This window comes from Musca autumnalis, unplaced genomic scaffold, assembly GCF_047663935.1.
Source record: "Musca autumnalis isolate F117 unplaced genomic scaffold, ASM4766393v1 scaffold_4, whole genome shotgun sequence".
NCBI classification, from domain to species: domain Eukaryota; kingdom Metazoa; phylum Arthropoda; class Insecta; order Diptera; family Muscidae; genus Musca; species Musca autumnalis.
The window spans coordinates 37354136-37379212 of record NW_027411977.1 but is presented as its reverse complement, the minus strand read 5'-3'; the positions used below and the strand labels follow the sequence as shown (position 1 = coordinate 37379212).

At 39.6% G+C, this 25077-nt stretch overlaps 1 protein-coding gene across 1 annotated transcript in view; it reads left to right on the top strand.

The window, feature by feature from the left end:
• Positions 1-4577: 4577 nt before the first annotated feature.
• AcCoAS (acetyl coenzyme A synthase) overlaps positions 4578-25077 on the top strand; it is a 47678-nt gene continuing 27178 nt past the window's right edge. Inside the window, exon 1 of the mRNA XM_073984811.1 lies at positions 4578-5228. Coding sequence (XP_073840912.1) covers positions 4918-5228 — 311 coding nt within the window. The 5' untranslated portion in view covers positions 4578-4917. The remainder of the gene's footprint in view (positions 5229-25077) is intronic.

The window sequence follows — 25077 nt, the reverse complement described above, 5'->3', positions numbered from 1 at the left end:
ATTTAGTGTGGGGGGTACCCAAAGGAGTGGACCGATATAGTCCATATTACAACCTGATACATGACTGGATGAAATAATATGATGTGCAAAGTCAATCACAAACTCCCTGCAAGAATTATCTTGCAGATTTGCCATTTTTGGTGGTGCCGACAGGGTTTCTTGGAACATTTTGCCAATATCTAACGAAGTATGGACTTGCACAAGAAAAAAATTGTACTGTCGTAAAGGGAGCCGCATGTACAACTTACTGAAACAAATTTCAAAACGATCCGAGAGGAGCTGTTAAACTTCACTTTATCCGAATTTTGTGTGGGAGGTACCCGAAGGAGTAGACCAATATAGTCCATATTCCAACTTGATACATGACTGGATGAAATATATGATGTGGAAAATCTGCATCAATCAGAAACTCCCTGCATGAATTATCTTGCGGATTTGCCATTTTGGGTGGTGCTGTCAGGGTTTCTTGGAGCTTTTAGGCCAATATCTCAGGAAGTATGAACTTGCGCAAGAAAAAAATTATGCCGTCGTAAAGGGAGACGCAAGGAAAACCTACTGAAAAAAAAATTCGAAACGATCTGAGCTCCTAAACTTCACTATATCCGAATTTTGTGTGGGAGGTATCCGAAGGAGTAGACCAATATAGTACATAGTCGAACCTAATCTATATTTGGAAGGAATAATACGATGTGCAAAGTTTGGACCAAATCGACTGCTCCCTTCGAGCGTTGTCGTTCACACCATTTTACAGACAAATTTTTATGTTTAGTTGGGGAGGTACCCGAAGGATTGGACCGATGAGGCCCATCTTCGAACTTGCACTAAGTTTGGACAAAATATTACGATACGAAAAATTTGGTTTGAATCGGTTGATCCGTTCGAGAGCTATCGTGCGCACCAGACAGACAGACGGACGGACATCGCTAAATCGACTCCAAATTGTCTGAAACGAATTTCGTCCAAACATATTTGGGGTATAAATCCGTTATTTCGATAAGGCACATTTTTGGCCGTATCAACGTGTATAAAAGTAAATGAAATTACAGCTGATGTTGTTGTTGTTGTGACAGTGTTTGATATTATGCTTGTATGTTCGTTCTTCTGTTCAATCTGGCTCTGGGTCTATCTCTAGTTCCAGAAAGTGGTGCTTCGATGGAATGTAACCACAGATCCACTGGGGTAAGATGAGTAGGTTTGGCTGGGCAGTTGAAAAGGTGTTTTGTGTCGTGCGGGCCTATGCCGCAAATGTCTTGCACGGCGCGATCGATTCCGGCCAATAAGAATTTAGGCGACTGCAATATCCCGAGCGTAGTTGAGCCAAACCTACTCTAGTTTGTCGTGGCAGCTGACGATCCTCATATGCGATAGATGGGGGATGTACTCCGAGTACTTTATTCACACTAAAACTGCTTAAGGCCTTGGCAACAGGGTCCGTGTGAATTCTATTCACGGTGTGCCTTAACCAAATTTAAATGGAAGATGCTTACTCCTGGGAAGTTTTTGCAGATTCCGAAAAAACAATACTCATAGATGAGAAATCTCAAGAAACAAAAAAAAATCGCCGGAGGGATTTTCAAATAAATCGCGATTTAAGTTAACATTTTTAGGGGTTCTTTACGTTTTCACGATTTTGCTTGGAAACCGCGAGACCTATGTAAACGGACCTAAGGAAAATGTTGTAGCTGTGAAAATTCTCCACAAGATTGACCATTATGATATTTTCGTAGGTTTTACCGTTTTTGAGATATAGAAGTTCAAATTGAGACAATCCACTGACTGTATCGCCTCCTTACAAAACAATATCATGCTCAGTGCGCCTTAACTAACTTTTGATGAAAACCGCTTACACATGGGCAGATTTCGCTGATTCTGAAACAGCAATGTTCATAGATAAGAAAAATAAAAAAATCAGAAAAAATCGTCGCAGGGATTGTTAAATAAATCGCGATCAAAATTCACACTTTTAGGGGTTTTTTAGGTTTTCACGATTTTGCTTGGAAACCGCGAGTCGTATCGAAATGAGTCTAAAGAAAATGTTGTAGCTGTGAAAATTCTCTTCCTTTAGGGTTTTTCGTAGGTTTTACAATTTTTGAGATATAGAGGTTCGCTTCGAATTTTTAGGTTTTTATCTTAAGTCTTTAATATTTTGCTTGCGACTAAAGAAAATGTTGAAGCTCTGAAAATTCTCTACAAGATTGTATAATTTATTTTTTCCTAGGTTGTACCATTTTCAAGATATATAAGTTTAATTTGGGAAATTGCAGTAATGACATTGTTTTATAAGGAGGCGATACAGTCAGTGCATTGTCTCAATTTAAACTCCTATATCTTGAAAATTGTAAAACCTACGAAAATATCATAAAGGCCAATCTTGTGGAGAATTTTCACAGCAACAACATTTTCCTTAGGTCCATTTACATAGGACTCGCGGTTTCCAAGCAAAATCGTGAAAACCTAAAGAACGCCTAAAAGTGTGAACTTAATATTTGAAAATACCTCCGGCGATTTTTTTGTTTCTTGATATTTCTCATCTATGAGCATTCTAGTTTCAGAATCTTCAAAAACTTCGCAGGTGTAAGCACCTTCCATTTAAAATTAGTTAAAGCGCACCGTGTATTCAAACCTGCTTGATATGCTTATTGATCTAGGGGTTCTTTCCTGTATCGTTGGACCTCTCCCTCTAGAGCATTGATATCCTTCCTGATCTGCCTGAATGTGTCGCGCCTACCCACAAGATGGTGATTGGGATAGCTCACACGGTAACATCCAAGCAGGTACTGCAACGAAAGCATCTCATTGTGTTGCTTTACTGGAAGGATCTTTACCTCCTCATGCAGATGGTCCACTGAAGATTTGAGGAGTCACCCTGTTGCTGTTCTCAGGGCGGCATTCTGGCTAGTTTGAATCTTTTTCCAATTCGTATCACATAATCTCGGGGACCAGACTGGCGCCGCATAGCTTACCACAGACCGATCTATTGCGTTATATGTGATCAACAAGGTTTCTTTATCTGCAACCCAAGTGCTGCCGGCTAGGGACTTAAGGACCTTGTTCCTACTTTTCAGTTTGTCGCAGATAGCTGTGGTCGTGAAAGTAGTGTCGAGTGTGACCCCTAAAATGTTGGGGCAGTTTGTGGTCGGAATTCTGCTACCGTCGACCACGACATTCAATTCTCTTCCAAACTGCGCTGTCCATGTGGAGAACAGAGTGGCTGTTGATTTTGTGGCGGAAATCTGCATATTCCTCGAATGGAAAAAGGTGGTAAGATCGGTTAAATAGTTGTTCAGTCTCTCACAGATGTCATCAGGATAGGTACCCGACGCCAGGATCGTGCAATCATCCGCATACGTTACGATCTCGATGCCGTCTGGAGGGGGCGGTATACAGGAGAGGTAGAAATTAAACAGTTTCGGAGATATCACCCAACCTTGGGAAACTCCCTGTTTCACTTTACGGGGTTTGGACTTCTTGTTCCTGAATTCCACGTACGACTGGCGTCCACACATATAATTGACTTGGGAGGCCGAAGGGTTGTCTGCTCAATGTCCTCAAACAGCGTGGAGTGCCTGATTGTATCAAAGGCTTTTGATAAGTCAAGCGCCACCATCACTGTTCTATCGCACGGCCGTCTCTGGTTAAGTCCTTGACAAATATGTGTGGTAATGGCGTGCAGCGCAGTTGTCATGCTGTGCTGCTTACGGAATCCATGCGATTGATTGGCAACTTGATAGCTATTTCTGATACTGGGGAGGGATAAGGCCTCAAGGGTCTTTGCTATGGGCGACAAAAGCGAAATCGGCCTGTACGATTCACTGGCATCCTTGTCGGGCTTCCGTAGTGGGACCACTCTGCCCATTTTCCAGACTTTGGGAACAATGAGGGTGGATAGCGACAAGTTGAGAACTTTAGTGAGATACTCCACTTCCGGCTGCTTCAGCATTACCATGGAGATTCTCTCAGGGCCCAACGCTTTGGATGATTTAGCGTTCCTGATGGCATTGGCAACATCATCCATTGTAAACGGTGGTGGTTCGTCCTCGGCAGGAAGAGATCTGATGCGACGTAATACTCTTCTCTTCGCCCTGTCACTCTCGGGTTGGTCGACAAACTGTCAATTGAAACAACTTGCGCGCCTCTTCGGGTCAGTCAACGTAACGTCGCCAAACGTGACTGAGGTCCTATCTTCACTTCTTCCAGGGTTCGAGAGATACTTAACCGTTGCCCACAATTCACCTATACCGGCTCCAATGTTGCAACTCTTCAGATGATTTAACCACTTGTTCCGCCATAATCTCAAAACATTTTCATGAAATTTTTCATAGTCTGGCACAAGACTTGGGTAGTGGTTTTATGTCTTATTTTCCACTTTGGTTTGACAGCTCTGAATATTACGCATAAATTGTATAAGAGACGTCTATTCATTTTGTTTACAATTATTTTTTTGCAAAAATCCTCCCTTAAAAAACAAGCTAACAAATGTCATAGAAAACACAAAAAGCTTCATTTTGCACAGAGCACTGAGAAATACAAAAGCTTTGCGTAGGCAAAAACAACATGAAAAAATGTATCGAGCAGATAGGCAAACTGAGAGATATTTTAGGGTTCGTTGGCAACGATTTCAGTATACGAGTAAATCTGAAACTGTGTAGAGGTGTTTTGTTGAAGCCATCAACGACGACAAAACAACGGAAACTAAGAAATAAAAAACAATATAAATAATTTAAGACAACAACAACAACAACATCTTAAATAAAAAATATTCTTAAAAAATCAATAAAATAATTCGTTGAAATTAAAAAAAAGAACAAAATTAAATCCATGTTTGTGAAAAACTACTAAAGTGAAAAATAACATAAAAAATCATTTAAAGGACACCTTTCTTTTATAAATTAAATTTCTTAAATAAAAAAAATCAAAATGCCTGCGGATAAGGGACTTTACTATCCAAATCCGGCCATTAGCAAAAATGCCTACATATCCAACATGGAGGAATATAAAAAATTCTATGATGAATCCATAGAAAATCCTGAAGAATTTTGGTCTCGTGTGGCCAAACAATTCCATTGGGAGACACCAGCTGAACCCAAGAAATTTCTGCAATATAATTTCGATATTAGCAAAGGACCCATATCCATTAAATGGATGGATGGAGCCTCAACAAATATTTGCTATAATCTATTGGATCGTAATATAAGGAATGGATTGGGCGATAATATTGCCTATTATTGGTAAGTGGAACAAAATTGAAAAGAAAACACCTATGACGTAGTTTGTTGGAAAAAAGGACTTTATTTGAAAAGTAATATCGATTTCTTTTTTGGTTTCGTAACCAAGCAGACTTAGGGCAATGAAAAACATGCATACATATTTATATACAAAGCGCTGCTCTATGTATAGTATGTATGTATGTATGTATAGTATTTGGTTATTTTAGCCAAAAACAAAAAACACTAAAGTGAGAATCTAAGAAAATAACAACAACAACAATTTACAAAACACATGTTCCTTTTTCTCCTGTAGTGGTATTTGTGTCATTTAGCAAGTGTGGAAAGCTTGATTTTGTAGTACCATCCTCGTCACCTTTTTTTTGATAGTTAGTGAGTAAGGTTGAGGTTTGTTTGTCTCCAAGACACATCTAAGGGGTCCAAAGGAGAAGGTAGTAGGGCAATTTTATAAGGGTTCCTAGCATAAGAAACATATGAAAATGAATTTGAGACCTGCGCATTGCAAGGACATTTTTGTCAACAGACATTGAAAATGTGACCAAAAGAAAAAGGCTTTATTTTACCAACAAATGGTCAAATGTTACCCTCCTTTTCTTTTATATACCTCCCCTCCCCAAACCAAAATAAATGAATCATAAATAATACAAGTTTCATTGTCGCATAGGGAAGGCAATTAACATTGTTTTTCGTTTTCCGTATTTTAATACACATTAAAGAACACGAAAAAAGAAGGAAACTAAGGAAATTCACAATTGTAGCAAAAAGGAGGAGAGAGTGAAAATAATTACAAAAATAAAACAAAAACGTTCAATGAACCCTCCGTTTCCAGTGTTGAAGAAAACACCCACCCGTTCAAACATATCAGCAATTTTGGAAAATAATTAATTTTATTTTTGTAATTTGGAAACTTTTTTATTTTTTGAGAATTTACAAAAGCTACTAGAATTGCTATGCAATTGATATATGGTCAATTCAGGCAATGTGGAGTCGACCTAGCCGTATCCATCCGTCCATCTGTCTGGCTGCGTATTCCTCCCATGCTTAGATCAAGATCAGATATGGACTATATATATCGGTCCACTCCTTTGATTACCACACACAAAAGGTCAACAAATTTTAATTCAGCTGAACTTCATCGGGTACCAAGCACCCGATAAAAAATCCACACGTCCTGACATAAAATTATTTTCAACCAAGTTTAGATTCCAACTACATTGCAAAAGTCGTTTGCCAGCAATTTCCTGAATTTTCTTTGTCGGATATTCCCATCTCGATTGTGTTACAAATGCGTTTGGTTTTAATTTATTTTCTTTTCGTTTTGTTTTTTTTTCTGCAACTGCACGACCAGCATTTCTCTGTAGGTCAATATGCCAATGTTCGATTGATCATAAACTAAAATTGATCTGCAATAAAAACAGATATTGAAATGTTCGTAAAATGTTTACCTTATACGCAACTGATTTTATTAGATAATATATTTAGGAAATATTTTTATCCATGTGAGAATAAATATTCCATAGAAAATAATTCCACTAATTAATACAAATAAATACATTTCGTAAAACATTAATTAAATATGTAAAACAAAACCTGTTTGAATGCACTTTGATATCTTCAAAAAAATGCTAATTAATTTAAATCATTTTGTGGTGACATCAATATAGCGATAATATTAATGTAATTGGATTTTGGGAAAATGAATATACAAATTATGTTAGGGCTGGTTTAGACAAAGCTTAGTTCCTTTCCTATTTAACATAGAGAAGATGTCGCCAGGGATCATCTACTATACAGTAGATGGCCTCAGTGGTCATCTACTATACTGTAGATGGCCCCAGTGGTCATCTACTATAGAGTAGATGGCCTCAGTGGTCATCTACTATACTGTAGATGGCCCCAGTGGTCATCTACTATAGAGTAGATGGCCCCAGTGGTCATCTACTATACAGTAGATGGCCCCAGTGGTCATCTACTATGCAGTAGATGGCCTCAGTGGTCATCTACTATACAGTCGAAGGCCCCAGTGGTAATTTACTATGCAGCAGATGGCCCCAGTGGTCATTTACTATGCAGTAGATGACCCCAGTGGTCATCTACTATACTGTAGATGGCCCCAGTGGTCATCTACTATAGAGTAGATGGCCCCAGTGGTCATCTACTATACAGTAGATGGCCCCAGTGGTCATCTACTATACAGTAGATGGCCCCAGTGGTCATCTACTATGCAGTAGATGGCCTCAGTGGTCATCTACTATACAGTCGATGGCCCCAGTGGTAATTTACTATGCAGCAGATGGCCCCAGTGGTCATTTACTATGCAGTAGATGACCCCAGTGGTCATCTACTGTGCAGCAGATGGCCCCAGTGGTCATTTACTATGCAGTAGATGGCCCCAGTGGTCATTTACTATGCAGTAGATAGCCACAGTGGTCATCTACTATACAGTCGAAGGCCCCAGTGGTCATTTACTATGCAGTAGATGGCCCCAGTGGTCATCTACTATACAGTCGATGGCCCCTGTGGCCATTTACTATGCAGTAGATGGCCCAGTGGTCATTTATTATGCTGTAGATGGCCCCAGTGGTCAGCTACTATACAGTAGTAGGCCCCAGTGGTCATCTACTATACAGTCGATGGCCCCAGTGGTTATCTACTATACAGTCTATGGCCCCAGTGGGCATCAACTATACAGTCGATGGCCCCAGTGGTCATCTACTATGCAGTAGATGGCCTCAGTGGTCATCTACTATGCAGTAGATGGCCTCAGTGGTCATCTACTATGCAGTAGATGGCCTCAGTGGTCATCTACTATACAGTCGAAGGCCCCAGTGGTCGCCTACTATACAGTAGATGGCGCCAATGGTCATCTACTATGCAGTAGATGGCCTCAGTGGTCATCTACTATACAGTCGATGGCCCCAGTGGTCATCTACTATACAGTCGATGGCCACAGTGGTCACCTACTGTACAGTAGATGGCCCCAGTGGTCATCTACTATACAGTCGATGGCCCCAGTCGTCATCTACTATGCCGTCGATGGCCCCAGTGGTCATTTACTATACAGTAGATGGCCTCAATGATCATCTTATAAACAGTAGATGGTCCCAGTTGTCATCAACTACACAGTAGATATTCCCAGTGGTCATTTGCTATCCAGTAGATGGCCTCAATGATCATCTTCTAAACAGTAGATGGTCCCAGTGGCCATCTACTATACAGTAGATGGCCCCAGTGGTAATCTACTATAGAGTAGATGGCCCCAGTGGTCATCTACTATAGGGTAGATGGCCCCAGTGGTCATCTACTATAGAGTAGATGGCCCCAGTGGTCATCTACTATACAGTAGATGGTCCCAGTGGTCATCTACTATACAGTAGATGGCCCCAGTGGTCATCTACAATACAGTAGATGGCGCCAGTGGTCATCTACAATACAGTAGATGGCGCCAGTGGTCATCTACTATACAGTTAATGGTCTCAGTGGTCATCTACTATACAGTAGATGGCCCCAGTGGCCATTTAATATACTGTAGATGGCCCCAGTGGTCATCTACTATACAGCAGATGGCCCCAGTGGTCATCTACTATACAGCAGATGGCCCCAGTGGTCATCTACTATACTGTAGATGGCCCAGTTGTCATCTAGTATGCAGTAGATGGACTCAGTGGTTTTCTACTATAGAGTAGATGGCCCCAGTGGTCATCTACTATATAGTGGATGGCCCCAGTGGTCATCTACTATATAGTGGATGGCCCCAGTGGTCATCTACTATATAGTGGATGGCCCCAGTGGTCATCTACTATATAGTGGATGGCCCCAGTGGTCATCTACTATATAGTGGATGGCCCCAGTGGTCATCTACTATATAGTGGATGGCCCCAGTGGTCATCTACTATACAGTAGATGGTCCCAGTGGTCATCTACTATACAGAAGATGACCCCAGTGGTCATCTACAATACAGTAGATGGCGCCAGTGGTCATCTACTATACAGTTAATGGTCTCAGTGGTCATCTACTATACAGTAGATGGTCTCAGTGGTCATCTAATATACAGTAGATGGCCCCAGTGGCCATTTAATATACTGTAGATGGCCCCAGTGGTCATCCACTATACAGCAGATGGCCCCAGTGGTCATCTACTATACTATAGATGGCCCAGTTGTCATCTAGTATGGAGTAGATGGACTCAGTGGTCATCTACTATACAGTAGATGGTCCCAGTGGTCATCTACTATACAGTTAATGGTCTCAGTGGTCATCTACTATACAGTAGATGGTCTCAGTGGTCATCTACTATACAGTTAATGGTCTCAGTGGTCATCTAATATACAGTAGATGTTCTCAGTGGTCATCTAATATACAGTAGATGGCCCCAGTGGCCATTTAATATACTGTAGATGGCCCAAGTGGTCATCTACTATGCTGTAGATGGCCCCAGTGGTCAGCTACTATACAGTAGTAGGCCCCAGTGGTCATCTACTATACAGTCGATGGCCCCAGTGGTTATCTACTATACAGTCTATGGCCCCAGTGGGCATCTACTATACAGTCGATGGCCCCAGTGGTCATCTACTATGCAGTAGATGGCCTCAGTGGTCATCTACTATGCAGTAGATGGCCTCAGTGGTCATCTACTATACAGTCGAAGGCCCCAGTGGTCGCCTACTATACAGTAGATGGCGCCAATGGTCATCTACTATGCAGTAGATGGCCTCAGTGGTCATCTATTATACAGTCGATGGCCCCAGTGGTCATCTACTATACAGTCGATGGCCACAGTGGTCACCTACTGTACAGTAGATGACCCCAGTGGTCATCTACTATACAGTCGATGGCCCCAGTCGTCATCTACTATGCCGTCGATGGCCCCAGTGGTCATCTACTATACAGTTAATGGTCTCAGTGGTCATCTACTATACAGTAGATGGCCCCAGTGGCCATTTAATATACTGTAGATGGCCCCAGTGGTCATCTACTATACAGCAGATGGCCCCAGTGGTCATCTACTATACAGAAGATGGCCCCAGTGGTCATCTACTATACTGTAGATGGCCCAGTTGTCATCTAGTATGCAGTAGATGGACTCAGTGGTCTTCTACTATAGAGTAGATGGCCCCAGTGGTCATCTACTATATAGTGGATGGCCCCAGTGGTCATCTACTATATAGTGGATGGCCCCAGTGGTCATCTACTATATAGTGGATGGCCCCAGTGGTCATCTACTATATAGTGGATGGCCCCAGTGGTCATCTACTATACAGTAGATGGTCCCAGTGGTCATCTACTATACAGTAGATGGTCCCAGTGGTCATCTACTATACAGAAGATGGCCCCAGTGGTCATCTACAATACAGTAGATGGCGCCAGTGGTCATCTACTATACAGTTAATGGTCTCAGTGGTCATCTACTATACAGTAGATGGTCTCAGTGGTCATCTAATATACAGTAGATGGCCCCAGTGGCCATTTAATATACTGTAGATGGCCCCAGTGGTCATCTACTATACAGCAGATGGCCCCAGTGGTCATCTACTATACTATAGATGGCCCAGTTGTCATCTAGTATGGAGTAGATGGACTCAGTGGTCTTCTACTATAGAGTAGATGGCCCCAGTGGTCATCTACTATATAGTGGATGGCCCCAGTGGTCATCTACTATACAGTAGATGGTCCCAGTGGTCATCTACTATACATTAGATGGCCCCAGTGGTCATCTACAATACAGTAGATGGACCCAGTGGCCTTCTACTATACAGCAGATGGCCCCAGTGGTCATCTACTATACTATAGATGGCCCAGTTGTCATCTAGTATGGAGTAGATGGACTCAGTGGTCTTCTACTATGGAGTAGATGGCCCCAGTGGTCATCTACTATATAGTGGATGGCCCCAGTGGTCATCTACTATACAGTAGATGGTCCCAGTGGTCATCTACTATACAGTTAATGGTCTCAGTGGTCATCTACTATACAGTAGATGGTCTCAGTGGTCATCTACTATACAGTTAATGGTCTCAGTGGTCATCTACTATACTATAGATGGCCCAGTTGTCATCTAGTATGGAGTAGATGGACTCAGTGGTCTTCTACTATAGAGTAGATGGCCCCAGTGGTCATCTACTATATAGTGGATGGCCCCAGTGGTCATCTACTATACAGTAGATGGTCCCAGTGGTCATCTACTATACAGTTAATGGTCTCAGTGGTCATCTACTATACAGTAGATGGTCTCAGTGGTCATCTACTATACAGTTAATGGTCTAAGTGGTCATCTACTATACAGTAGATGGTCTCAGTGGTCATCTAATATACAGTAGATGGCCCCAGTGGCCATTTAATATACTGTAGATGGCCCCAGTGGTCATCTACTATGCAGCAGATGGCCCCAGTGGCCTTCTACTATACAGTAGATGGCCTCAGTGGTCATCTACTATACAGTAGATGGCCCCAGTGGTCATCTACTATACAGTAGATGGCCCCAGTCGTCATCTACTATACAGTAGATGGCCCCAGTGGTCATTTACTATACAGTTGATGGTCCAGTGGTCATTTGCTATACAGTAGTTGGCCCCAGTTTTCATCTACCATGGAGTAGATGGACTCAGTGGTCATCTACTATGGAGTAGATGGACTCAGTGGTCATCTACTATAGAGTAGATGGCCCCAGTGGTCATCTACTATGGAATAGATGGCCCCAGTGGTCATCTACTATAGAGTAGATGGCCCCAATGGTCATCTACTATAGAGTAGATGGCCCCAATGGTCATCTACTATAGAGTAGATGGCCCCAATGGTCATCTACTATAGAGTAGATGGCCCCAATGGTCATCTACTATAGAGTAAATGGCCCCAGTGGTCATATACTATACACTAGATGGTCCCAGTGGTCATCTACTATACAGTATATGGCCCCAGTGGTCATCTACTATACTGTAGATGGCCCCAGTGGTCATCTACTATAGAGTAGATGGCCCCAGTGGTCATCTACTATGGAATAGATGGCCCCAGTGGTCATCTACTATAGAGTAGATGGCCCCAATGGTCATCTACTATAGAGTAGATGGCCCCAATGGTCATCTACTATAGAGTAGATGGCCCCAATGGTCATCTACTATAGAGTAAATGGCCCCAGTGGTCATATACTATACAGTAGATGGACCCAGTGGTCATGTAATATACACTAGATGGTCCCAGTGGTCATCTACTATACAGCAGATGGCCCCAGTATTCATCTACTATACAGTAGATGGCCCCAGTGGTCATCTACTATACAGCAGATGGTCTCAGTGGTCATCTACTATACAGCAGATGGCCCCAGTATTCATCTACTATACAGTAGATGGTCCCAGTGGTCATCTACTATACAGTAGATGGCCCCAGTGGCCATTTAATATACTGTAGATGGCCCCAGTGGTCATCTACTATACAGCAGATGGTCTCAGTGGTCATCTACTATACAGCAGATGGCCCCAGTGGTCATCTACTATACATCAGATGGCCCCAGTGGTCATCTACTATACTGTAGATGGTCCTAGTGGTCATATACTATATAGTAGATAGCCCCAGTGGTCATCTACTATACAGTAGATGATCCCAGTGTTCATATATTATACAGTAGATGGCTCCAGTGGTCTATGGAGTAGATGGCCTCAGTGGTCATCTACTGTAGAGTAGATGGCCTCAGTGATCATCTACTGCAGAATAGATAGAACCATTTGTCATCAACTATACAGTAGATGGCCCCAGTTGTCATCTACTCTGGAGTAGATGGACTCAGTGGTCATCTACTACAGAACAGATAGGACCAGATGTCATCAACTTTACAGTTGATGGCCCTACTACAGAATAGGTCATCTACTATAGAGCGGTACATGGCCCCAATGGTCATCTACTATAGAGTATGTGGCCCCAGTGGTCATCTACTTCTACACATATTTGTTTTACTTATGACTCAGTTTAGGTCTGATGCAATTTCCCTAATTCGTATATGTTTTGTTTTAGCCAAGTAGCACCTCTCTTAATCATTCTTTGTCAACAAATCTAAATTCTATCGTTGACGGTTTTGTTGGTCACATAATGCAAAAAAGGAACAGAAAAAGACTGGACCTTGACCATGTTATTATTAAAATACTACGTCACAAGTGCCATAACCTCGTGGATTGGTCAACGTATTGCCATAGGAATAAACACAAACGAAATAAAAAGAAAGCCAAATGCAGATAATTGTTATCGTCTAAAACAAAATCAAACAGAAAAGAAAATTTCAGTTGTTTTATAGATTTATTAGTTGAAAGGCACCACGAAAGTTAAGAAATCGAAATAGAAGAAGGTAAGATACTCACGTAGGTTGAAAATTGAGTCAGATTTGTTTGTGTTCGTTTTTTAACAATAATGCCAAAATTAATCATCAGTGGGTAATTGAATTTCAACATTTTTTAGGAAAAAATTTGTTAACATTTGTCACAATACGTAGATGATGTATGTTATGATAAATACTTTTTATTGACCTGATAAAATCAAATTCAATTTTCTTTTATTAGTATTAGAATTTTAAAATAAAAATAATACCCACCAAAAAATCTTTGCCTGATAATGTTTATGTCCATGACTTTCCATGGAATTATCCAATGGAATTACTTACGTCAACGATTTGAGGAATATAAAAATGTTTATGTTCTTTCACATATATAGTAAATTATTCTTTAATAGGTGAAAATAATTACGGCATGAAGAGGAAATAATTTCTTTCATAAGGAATTTTTTTGTGAATTTTAATTTCTTACGGCAACTTTTTTCATGCCATTCAAAAGAATTCTGAAATGGCGTAAAACCTTTTCTCATTACCATTCGAAATTTGAATCCGTTTCTATTGCCGACAGACACAAACGTAATACGGCATTAATTCGAATTGATTTATTTTAATTTTTTTCATTGCTAAATTCTATTCGTTTGTTGTTAATCAAATGCTAATTATAACGTCGGAAATATTTACTTTTAATACGCATCTAATTGAGTGGTAGAGTGCATTAAACCACAAAACCAAATTAAAATGATAAATGTTAGGGGAACAGAATGGCACAAAGTTCAAGGTCAATGTTCCTTTAAAGTATTGTCAATATTTGGATATAAAACATTAGCATAGTTCAGAATGTATGTATTTTTTTATTCATCTACATTGTATAATATAATATTGTAGATTCTATATTAGGGCGCCCCAAAAAAGGAAATTTTTTTTGGTCCTTTACACCTAAGTTTTTTTCCATTTGATATAAAACCTTATATATGAAATTTTATGGGGATCGGTTAACGTTAACCCGTCACCCGAGAGATCTTTTTTTCCATAGTAAATTGAATAGAAAAGTGAAAATGAATTTCCACGAAATTGTCTAAAGACTATGATCAAGCCGTTGTCAATTTGACAACGATATGGTCTTAACCGTTTTGAGAATTGACAACGTACCGTGATCAAAGTCACCACGTTTCTGGTCGAAATTTTAAAGTTGAGAACAATTAGTGGTCGGATTCAAGAAAAGACAACAGACGTAGTTAAAACAAAATTGAACAAGTCTGTGCTTATATTGACACCATATGGTGTTGATTTTAAATCAACTTTTTCCGTCTGTGTAAGTAATTTGGGCCCTATATATGTATATAGCTAATACTAAAACCCGAGCCGATTTCCACAAATTTTTGCCACAACAATGAACTGGCAAAATTTTTTATTGATTGGAAACTAATTGTGGCTTGTAGAACGAGCGATATACTTAAAATTCGTTTTTGGTCCCCGTACAATGCACTATGGATTTAAAGATCGGTCAGGGTGCACAGGTTATCATTCGGTTGTTTGCACAGTGTTGTCGATATTTGCCCTATATGAATTAAGACTGATGCACCATCCTGGGCGTAGTTGAGCCAAAACTACTCTGGTTTGTCGTGCCAGCTAACGCTCGTCAACTGTGTCCGTATGGATGCTATTCAAATCTTGATGTGGATGTTGATCTAGGTGTTCTTGAATGGGCGGGGCCTATCCACCATATTTTGATTACCATTATATGTTGGATAGGCTCGCGGTAACACCCGAGCAGGTACTGCAACGAAAGCATGTGATTGTGTGGCTGTACTGGAAGAATCTTTGCCTCCTCATGTAGATGTTCCACTGGAGGCAAGAGGATGCACCCTGTTGCTGTTCTCAGGGCGTCATTCTTACAGGTTTGAATATTTTTCCATCGCGTGCTACTTAGATTCGGGGACCAAACTGGAGCTGCATAGCTTACCACAGACCTATGGCTTTATATGTGGTCAACAAAATTTTTTATATGCACCCCAAGTTCTGTCGGCTAGGGACTTGAGGACCTTGTTCTTACATTTTAGGAACATTCCATCACGTGTACTTATGTTCGGAGACCAAACTCGAGCCGCATAGCTTACCACAGACCAACCTATCGCGTTATATGTGGTCAACAAAGTTTCTTTATCTGCACCCCAAGTGCTGTCGGCTAGGGACTTGAGGACCTTGTTCCTACATTTCAGTTTGTCGTAGATAGCTGCGACATGCGCGAACGACGAGAACATGCTGTCGAATGTGACCGCTAGAATTTTGGTGTAGTTTGTGGTCGGAATTCTGCTACCTACCATCAACCCTGACATTCAACTCTCTTTTCACCTGCGCCGTCCATGTGGTGAAAAAGGGCCCGTAGATTTGGCGACGGATATTTGCATATTTTTCGCGTAGAAAAAGGTGGTAAGATCGGTCAAATAGGAGTTCAGCCTTTCACAAAAGTCATCAGGGAAGGTACCTGACCCCAAAATCGTACAATCGTTTGCATACGTTACTATCTCAATGCCGTCAGGAGGAGGCAGAATACAGGAGAGGAAGAGGTCAAACAGTCCGGAGATATTCCCCACTCCTTGGGGAACTTCCTGCTTCACTCTACGGGGTTTGGAGTTCCTGTTCCTGAATTCCACGTACGACTGGCGTCCACACATATAGTTGACTATCAAACGTTTCAAGCTTGACAGGAGGGTTTTCTGCTCATTGTCCTTAAACAGCATGGAATGTCTGACTGTATCAAAGGCTTTTGATAAGTCAAGCGCCACCATCACTATTCTATCACACGGCCGTCTCTGGTTGAGTCCTTGACAAATATATGTGGTAATGTTGTGCAGCGCTGTTGTCGTGCTGTGCTGCTTACGGAATCCATGCCGAAGATCGGCAAATTGATAGTTTTTTCTGATACTGGGGAGGGCTAAGGCCTCAAGGGTCTTTGCTACGGGCGACAAAAGCGAAATCGGCCTGTACGATTCACTTTTGCTGGCATCCTTGCCAGGCTTCCGTAGTGGGACCACCCTGTCCATTTTCCAGACTTCGGGAACTATGAGGGTAGATAGCGACAAGTTGAGAACTTTAGAGAGATACTCCACTCCCGGCTCATCCACCTGCTTCAGCATTACCATGGAGATTCCATCAGGGCCCAATGCTTTGGATGATTTAGCGTTCCTGATGGCATTGGCAACATCATCCATTGTAAACTGTGGTGGTTCCTCCTCGGCAGGAAGAGATCTGATGCGACGTAATACTCTTCTCTTCGCCCTGTCACTCTCGGGTTGCTCGACAAACTGTCGATTGAAATAACTTGCGCACCTCTTCGGGTCACTCAACGTAACGTCGCCGAATGTAACTGTGGTCCTATCTTCTCTTCTTCCAGGGTTCGAGAGTGATTTAACCGTTGCCCACAATTTACCTATACCGGCTCCAATGTCCCAACTCTTCACATGATTTAACCACTTGTTCCGCTTATGCTCGCCGACCAGCCTATTAAATTCGGATATTCGACCAGTAGGTATATAACGAGCGGCTGAAGCAGTGATGATGCCTCGCAATGTCCTTTCCGCAACAAGAACGTCAGAAGGATTGGACAGATCTCTGGCGCGGTGATTAGTGAACTCTCTAAAACTCGGCCAATATGAATTCCCTTGATTGACGAAACTACGGCGTTCAGAGGTGATGAAATCCGGCGGTCTGCTGGTGGAGACAATTATGGGCGAATGGTCTGATCCAAGAGAGACGACGTGTTGCAAGGTGGCGTCATTTATCAGACCAGGTGGGTTGTGGGCGAACGCACAAAATGTGATGTTTTGTGAGTAAAATATACAATAAATGTCCAACATGTCCTCTCCCCAGGCTACGTCGGTTCCTGCTAACCCCATATATTCCATGAACGGGTCAGTAGTTGTTGAACTTGGTTCCCTGCACCGCCGCGACCATGATATTCTTCCGACTCATGAAATCCACTATTTCCTCCAACTTACCTCGGATTCAATCGTAATTAAATTGCAAAAAATGGTGCACTTTCAGGGATTGGTCCATAAAGTGAACATTGTTGCAGAAATGTAGCCCGAGGGACAAGCTAGTCCCAAGCATTCGTCTACGTCTTGTTTGGTTTAAGATATTGACGACATGAAACCATAGAGATTCCAAAACCTTGTTTAGCAGGAAAAAATGGGATACAGTTGGTTTGTCCAGATTTCTACAAATTTCTGAGATAACAGACCTACTAGCCGATAGAATTGCTACTAGGAAGCATTCTACTGCCGGGCCTACATTTTTAAGCATACACATTAAAATGTCATCAGGTGCAATGGACTTTGTAGGTTTGGCTTTGCTGATGAGTGCAGTAAGATGGATAAGCACCTCTATGTCAAATTTCAGGACTCCCCGATGACAGATCTCATTTCCTGTACAACATGGTTGGATAAACAATAAATTGTTGGCAAAAGTTTTGCGCGTTGAAATGAGACTCTTTATTACAGCCCATAGTTTGTGTGAACCAGAATCACAATTGTCTAGACTCATTTGGAGATAATCGGCGCGTTGCGCAGCAGCTACTGAAAATTAGACCTTGTAGCAGTTCTTCGTCTAAGGTTATACCTAATTTCCATTAAAACGAAGATTATTGATGTTTAAATACGAGTTATTAAACTTTGAGCTTTGGTTGGTGTCTTCCACTAGGTTTCACAACTAGTACTATGACTAAAACTTATTAAAAGCTGGTTGACTAGTTGGTTTCTCAAAGGTTGATCTCAAAGTGATTCTATTTAGTTTTATTCTGCTTACGTACTACTTTTGAGAACACAGTTGCTTAAAGTGGTATAACAAAAGTAGTAAATACATTGTTGTAATATGTATGATGATTAAATATGTACAGGGTTGCATAGAAATATTTACAAGTTGAACAGGCTTAGATACTAAACGTTAAATTCAAATTATAATTCATAAAATATAAATAATGGTTTGCTTTAACCTTCAATTGAGATTCTGCTTGACCGTTCTCTATCTTTCGTAAAGCACTTTCCTTGCGTGAGCTTTTGGGGAAGATGTCAAAACATTATCTATAGACTTTATTCTTTTCTTGTAGATAATCTCAACATGATTCATTTTAACCACAAATCTTCGGTATACTGGATATATGCTTCCTCTGGGAGCAACTGCTTTGGACCATCCTTGCTCGCCTTGCATTTGATAAATTGTCCGCTTACATATTCTATATACATATTTGTAGTCTCTTTCCAATAGTTTGGTAGGGATAGCCAGATCGAAAAGAAAGAAAAAATTAATTCAACATTGTCGAGTCTACCATCCACAAATCAAATCATTGAACAAAATGTTTATGGTCGCAGAGTTTTGAGTAAAAAAACATAAAATAATTATATGGAAAAATAGTGTGTGTTTTCTTTATTTGTGGCGTCTCAGTTTCCTATAGTCTGTTTTTCATTTTGATGTTTCTTCAAGTTTATAAATAAATATTTATACATCTATTGAAAACAAATAATAATGAAACAGATGAGTAGCGCCGATGAGATGTTATTATCATTAAGGGCTGGTTGGCTATTTGCTAACAATTTAAAATATCTAATAATCGTATCGCTGGGCTTACTCAAATTATGACTTCATTTGACAAAATTACCTAATGCTACTCAATTTCAAATTAAATATTTGATTGTCAATTTAACTAGTAATAATAAAATTGCATAACAACTGTTAAATATTGGAAATACCTACAAAAAAGAAGCTAGTAAATAATATTTTCCAGGCCGGTTACTATATTTATCTGATATTGCACAGTTAATGACAAATTAAAGCTATGTAGTTGAAGATGTACACTTTTTTATTTGTCTGTTTGTTAAACAGACAAATTTTACTACCTATCTCTTGTCTGTCGCTTATCTATTGCTTTACGTTTTTTTCTGAAATTGTTATCTCATTTGGCTACGCAACTACTGCAATTTTTAGGAAAAAGAAGCTTTAGGCTGTGACCAATATCGTTTCGGAACTTTTTGTATAAACAATTTAGGTGATTATTAGATGGTATGTGCTTGATAGAGGTGGTTGGTACCCACCCCCAAAAATTTTGCACAGCCATAATATGTACATAAATTATCGACTTCATATCCCCCATTTCTCTCTCTCTCTCTTTAGATATTGACTAATCCCTAAATTTGATAACAGAAAATGTGTAAATTAAATTGTTGTATTTGTTGACATAAATTTGGCAAATATGGCAAAATAGAAATTTGCCATGAAGACAGGGAATTTACGAATATTGTTTTTGCCTATGGAATAATTATTTATAGACAAATGTTATTAGAGGTTTCAATCTTACTAGAGAAATGTTATGGAAAATAAAATAAAAATTAATTACCATGTGTTATTAATAGCGAAGGACCAAATAAATTTAAAAATATTAATTTTTAGGTGATTTTTTATCTATTATCTTTTTGGCAACACTGGTTTAAACAGCTGACGCACGTTTCGTGTTTTGTTTCACTGTCAAATGCTAAGTTTACATTTACGAAATCCACTCGATTTCAACTGTCAATTCCATAGCTCAAACGTCAAATGAAATCTCATCTGAAATCCATTGGATTTCATTTGACGTTTAACCTATGGATTTGACAGTTGAAATCGAGTGGATTTCGTAAATGTAAACCAAGCATAACATTTTCAGTTTGGTCTATAATTTAACAATGAATCTTCTTACAAACGAACAACGCTTGCAAGAATGCTAGAATTAAAGCCTAACGACCTACCGCAACGTAGAATTTTTGGTTAATGGGCTTTTGGAAAGTTGGCCGAAGATCCACTTTTTTATCGAAAAATTGTGTTGAGCCGCCTAGATCGTGCGATTTAACGCCTTTAGACTATTTTTTGTGGGGCTATGTTAAAGTTCATGTCTATACACACATGCCCGCTTCAATTGACACATTGGAAGACAACATTGATGCATTTATTCACGAGATACCGGCCGAAATGTTGGAAAGAGTATGCCAAAATTGGACTAAGCGAATGGACCATTTGAGGCGCAGTCACGGTCAACATTTGCATGAAATAATCTTCAAAAATTAAATTATATGGACCGTACTATCGATTCAAATAAAGATTTCATGCATGTTTCTGAATTTTATGTGTTTTTTTGAAAAACTTTCCTATAGTTCTTAAAAATCACCCATTATTACACCAACTAAAGTTCTCTTCCGAAGTCAAGATGTTTTGTGATTTGAAGTTGTTCTGTATGCATTTCGCTTCTAAACCTTGAAAATTTGGCTATTTTGGCTCTTTCACGTCCAGAAGAATATTTCTTTAGGTCTCTCTATTTCTTTTGAACTCATTCCTTTTATGGACCAATTTCTTTAACAAAAATTCAAAAAAAATTTTGGTGTTTACACCATATCATACCGAATCATAAATAAGAACATCGCGCCACCTTAAAATATCAGATAGGCTTGCCAAATATTCCCTATGGGATTCAACAACTAGTGTTAGTTTTCTCTCCCTATCGCATGCTCTTTCCCACTCGAAAAATTACTCATGACAACAACGGCTGCTCATGCCATTTTCAGTAGTTAAAGGCTATCTAACAAAAAAATCCAAACAATTGCCAACTGTATATTAGGGGAGGTCAAATAAATAGATTTATTATTTACTTATCTTGAATATTTTATGACAATGAGGTGATTTTTAACACCACCGCGGGTTAAACATTGTTATCATCTTTGCTTATTGTTTGTCCCATGCACGTAGAGGTATTTTTCCATACATGAAATCATCCAATATTCTGAAGTGGTAAGGTGATTTTTGTTTCAGACATCGGTGAGGTGATTTTTGTTTCGAGACTATATCGTTAAACATCGTCTTGTGCTCCCACGCGTATGATATACATCCAATATTCGGAACTGGTGTCGTGATTGTTATTTCAGACATCGGTAAGGTGATTTTATTTCCATACCAGAAATAATCCAATATTTATAAGTGGTGAGGTGCTTGTTATTTCAGACATCAGTAAGGTGACTTTGTTTTCAGACCATATCGTTAAACACCTGATTACGTTATCATCATCGTCTAGTGCCCCCACACGTGGAAAGATATTTTTGCATCCAATATTCTGAACTGGTGAGGTAATTGTTATTTCAGACATCGGTAAGTTGATTTTGTTTTCAGACATCGGTAAGGTGATTTTGTTTTCAGACAACATCGTTAAACCCATGCACGGAGAGGTATTTTTCCATACCAGAAATAATCCAATATTTAGAAGTGGTGAGGTGATTTTTTTATTACAGACATCAGTAAGGTGACTTTGTTTTCAGACCATATCGTTAAACAGCTGATTAGGTTATCATTGTCGTCTAGTGCAGCCACGCGTGGAAAGGTATTTTTTGCATCCAATATTCTAAAGTGATGAGGTGACATCGGTAAGGTCGTTAAGCACCTGATTAGGTTATCACCTTCGCCTAATGTTCCCACGCATGCTAAGGTATTTTTCCTTTCAAGAAATCATCCAATACTGTGTATTGAAGTGTGTGTTTAAAGTGTTTCTATTTTTCGGCCGGAACATATTTTTGAGGTTGTGGGTTATCTCTCTTCCTCATAGGAATATTTTGAAAAATACATATTAGATTAGATTCTCAATATTTTTGTTGATATTTAGTAGATTATATTTATTGCAACAAAAAAAAACTTTAACTTTCTTCTTATACACGTGCTCTTGGTTATCGACGATGATGGATGAGAGGAAGCTTAACAGATGTTTATTTAAAAACGATAACTGCACCCTAACACTATATGTATGCAGTACCAGGTGCAAATTTCTAAAAATCTATAAAAAATATTACCGCATTTTCCTTACGGATTCCCCACCACGGAGCGGTTTAAGATCCACGACTACTTTGGTCACTTCTGTGTTACAACCAAGCGTAACGCCACTGTTATATCTAAGTCCCACCCTGCTTCTTGAACTTTACCCCCCTTTTTACCTATATCCAAAGTTTACGAAGACTGTTGTTCAACTGCTGCTGTTCGACCGCTGCTTTGTTATATTCAAATAAAAAAATATAGGTCCACGATTGCTCCTGAATTTTGGAAAATAATAATTAGTCACTTCTTCTGTGATATCCAAGACCCACGACGGTCCTTTAAATTGGCGAAATAAACCAAATATCGGTCACTTATTTTTTAAAACTATTCGGAGTATAGGTCAGTATCCAAGGCACGTTGGCGCTGCTTGAACTTTGCGAAAGAAATTAAATATTGTTTCATTTCATTGTTATATCCAAAGTCCACGACGTTTTTAAACTATTCGAAACTAAATTATTGGTCATTACCCAAGGTATACATACGGTGGCCCGTAAACTTTGAGAAACAAATATTGTTACACTTTTTGTGATATTTAAGGCCCTCAAAGGTTTCTCAATTATAAATAAAATATTGGTCGGTATCCAAGACCCACGGAAGCTCTTCAATTTTGCGAAAACAAATTAAATGTTGTTCCACTTCATCGTGATTTCCAATTTTCATGAAGGCTTCGAATTAAATGTTGGTCAGCTCCTAGGCCGATGACGCTGCTTAAACTTTGCGAAATAAATTAAATATTGTTTTAGTTCATTGTTATATCCAAGGTCCACGACGGTTTTAAACTATTCAAAATTAAAATATTGGTCAATACCCAAGCTATTATTCCACTTTTTGTGATATTCAGGGCCCTCGAAGGCTTCTAAACTATAAATAAGATATTAGTCGGTATGCAAGGCCCACGGCAGCTCTTCAATTTTGCCAAAAAAAAAAAATAAATAAATAAATGTTGTTCCACTTCATCGCCATATCCAAGTTTCATAAAGCTTATAAACTATTCGAATTAAATGTTGGTCAGCTCTTAGGACGACGACCCGCCTTGAACTTTGCGAAATAAATTAAATATTGTTTTTCTTAATTGTTATATCCAAGGTCCACGACAAGTTTAAACTATTCAAAACTAAAATATTGGTTAGTACCCAAGGTATATTGCGGCTCGTGAACTTTGAGAAATAAATTAAATATTATTCCACTTGATGTGATATTCAATGCCCTCGAAGGTTTCTAAACTATAAATAGGATAATGGTCGGTAAACAAGGCCCACAGCAGCTCTTCAATTTTAAGAAAAAAGTTGTGTTGCACTTCATTGTGACATGCAAGTTTCATGAAGGCTTCTGAACTATTCGAAATAAATAAATTATTGGTCAGTATCCTAGACCCAAGGCGGCTCTTGAGCTGTGCGAAATAAATTAAATATTTTTTCCAATTCTTTGTGGTCTCCAAGGCTCATGACGGCTTGTAAACAGTTCGGATTAAATAAAATATTGGTCATTATCCATGGACCACGGAGGGAAAAGCGCCCATCCTATGCTTACTTCAAAATTTGTCGCAACATGTCGATGTTTAACAACTTGTCTTCGTAAATCGAAACACCCACCCACTTTTGAAGCATGGCGAAACCATCATCAGATAAACTTTATGAAATAAATTAAGTATCGGAAACTTCTCCAAGGCTCATGACGGCTTGTACACAGTTACGATTAAATAAAATATTGGTCATTATCCATGGACCACGGAGGGAAAAGCGCCCATCCTATACTTACTTCAAAATTTGTCGCAACATGTCGATGTTTTACAACTTGTCTTCGTAAATAGATACACCCACCCACTTTTGAAGCATGGCGAAACCATCATCAGATAAACTTTATGAAATAAAGTAACGGCTCTTCAACTTTATGAAATAAAGTAAATATCGGGCACTGCTTTGTTATATCCAAGACCTATGTCGTATATTCATCTTTTTCTATGTGATATCCAAGGCGTACGATGGCTCTTGAACTTTGGGAAATAAAATAAATATTGTCCACTTCTTCTTTTGAGAATTGCAAGGCCCATGAAGGCTTTTGAACTTTGCGAAATAAATCAAATATAGGCAACCCACATAATCACTTTTGAACTTTGTAAAATCCAAGGTCCATTTGAAGTATGTAATATCCAAGGCGAACGACGGCTCTTGAACTGTGGTTAATAAAATAAATATTTGGCCACCTCTTCTTTTGTGGCTTTTGAACTTTGCGAAATAAATCAAATATAGGCCACCGCTTTGGTGTATTCAAACCCACTGAATGAGCATCGAACTTTGCGAAATAAATAAAATTTTGGCCACTTCTTCTATGGTCACGGCTTCTAAACAGTTCGGATCAAATAAAATAATGGTCATTATCTATGGACCACGGAGGCTTTGCAAAATAAATTATTTATTATTACACTTCACCCACGGAAGATTCTAAACTATTGGAATTAAATAAAATATTGGTCAGAATCCAAGGCCTACGGCGGCACTTGAACTTTGCGAAATAAATTAAATATTGTTTCACATCTTTGTGATCTCCAAGGCCGAAGACGTCTCTTCAACTTTTTGGAAAAAATTTCGGCCAACTTCATTGTCATATCTAGGGTCCTCAGTAGATCTTAAAATTTATTATAAAATCTGTACCCAGATCTGTACCC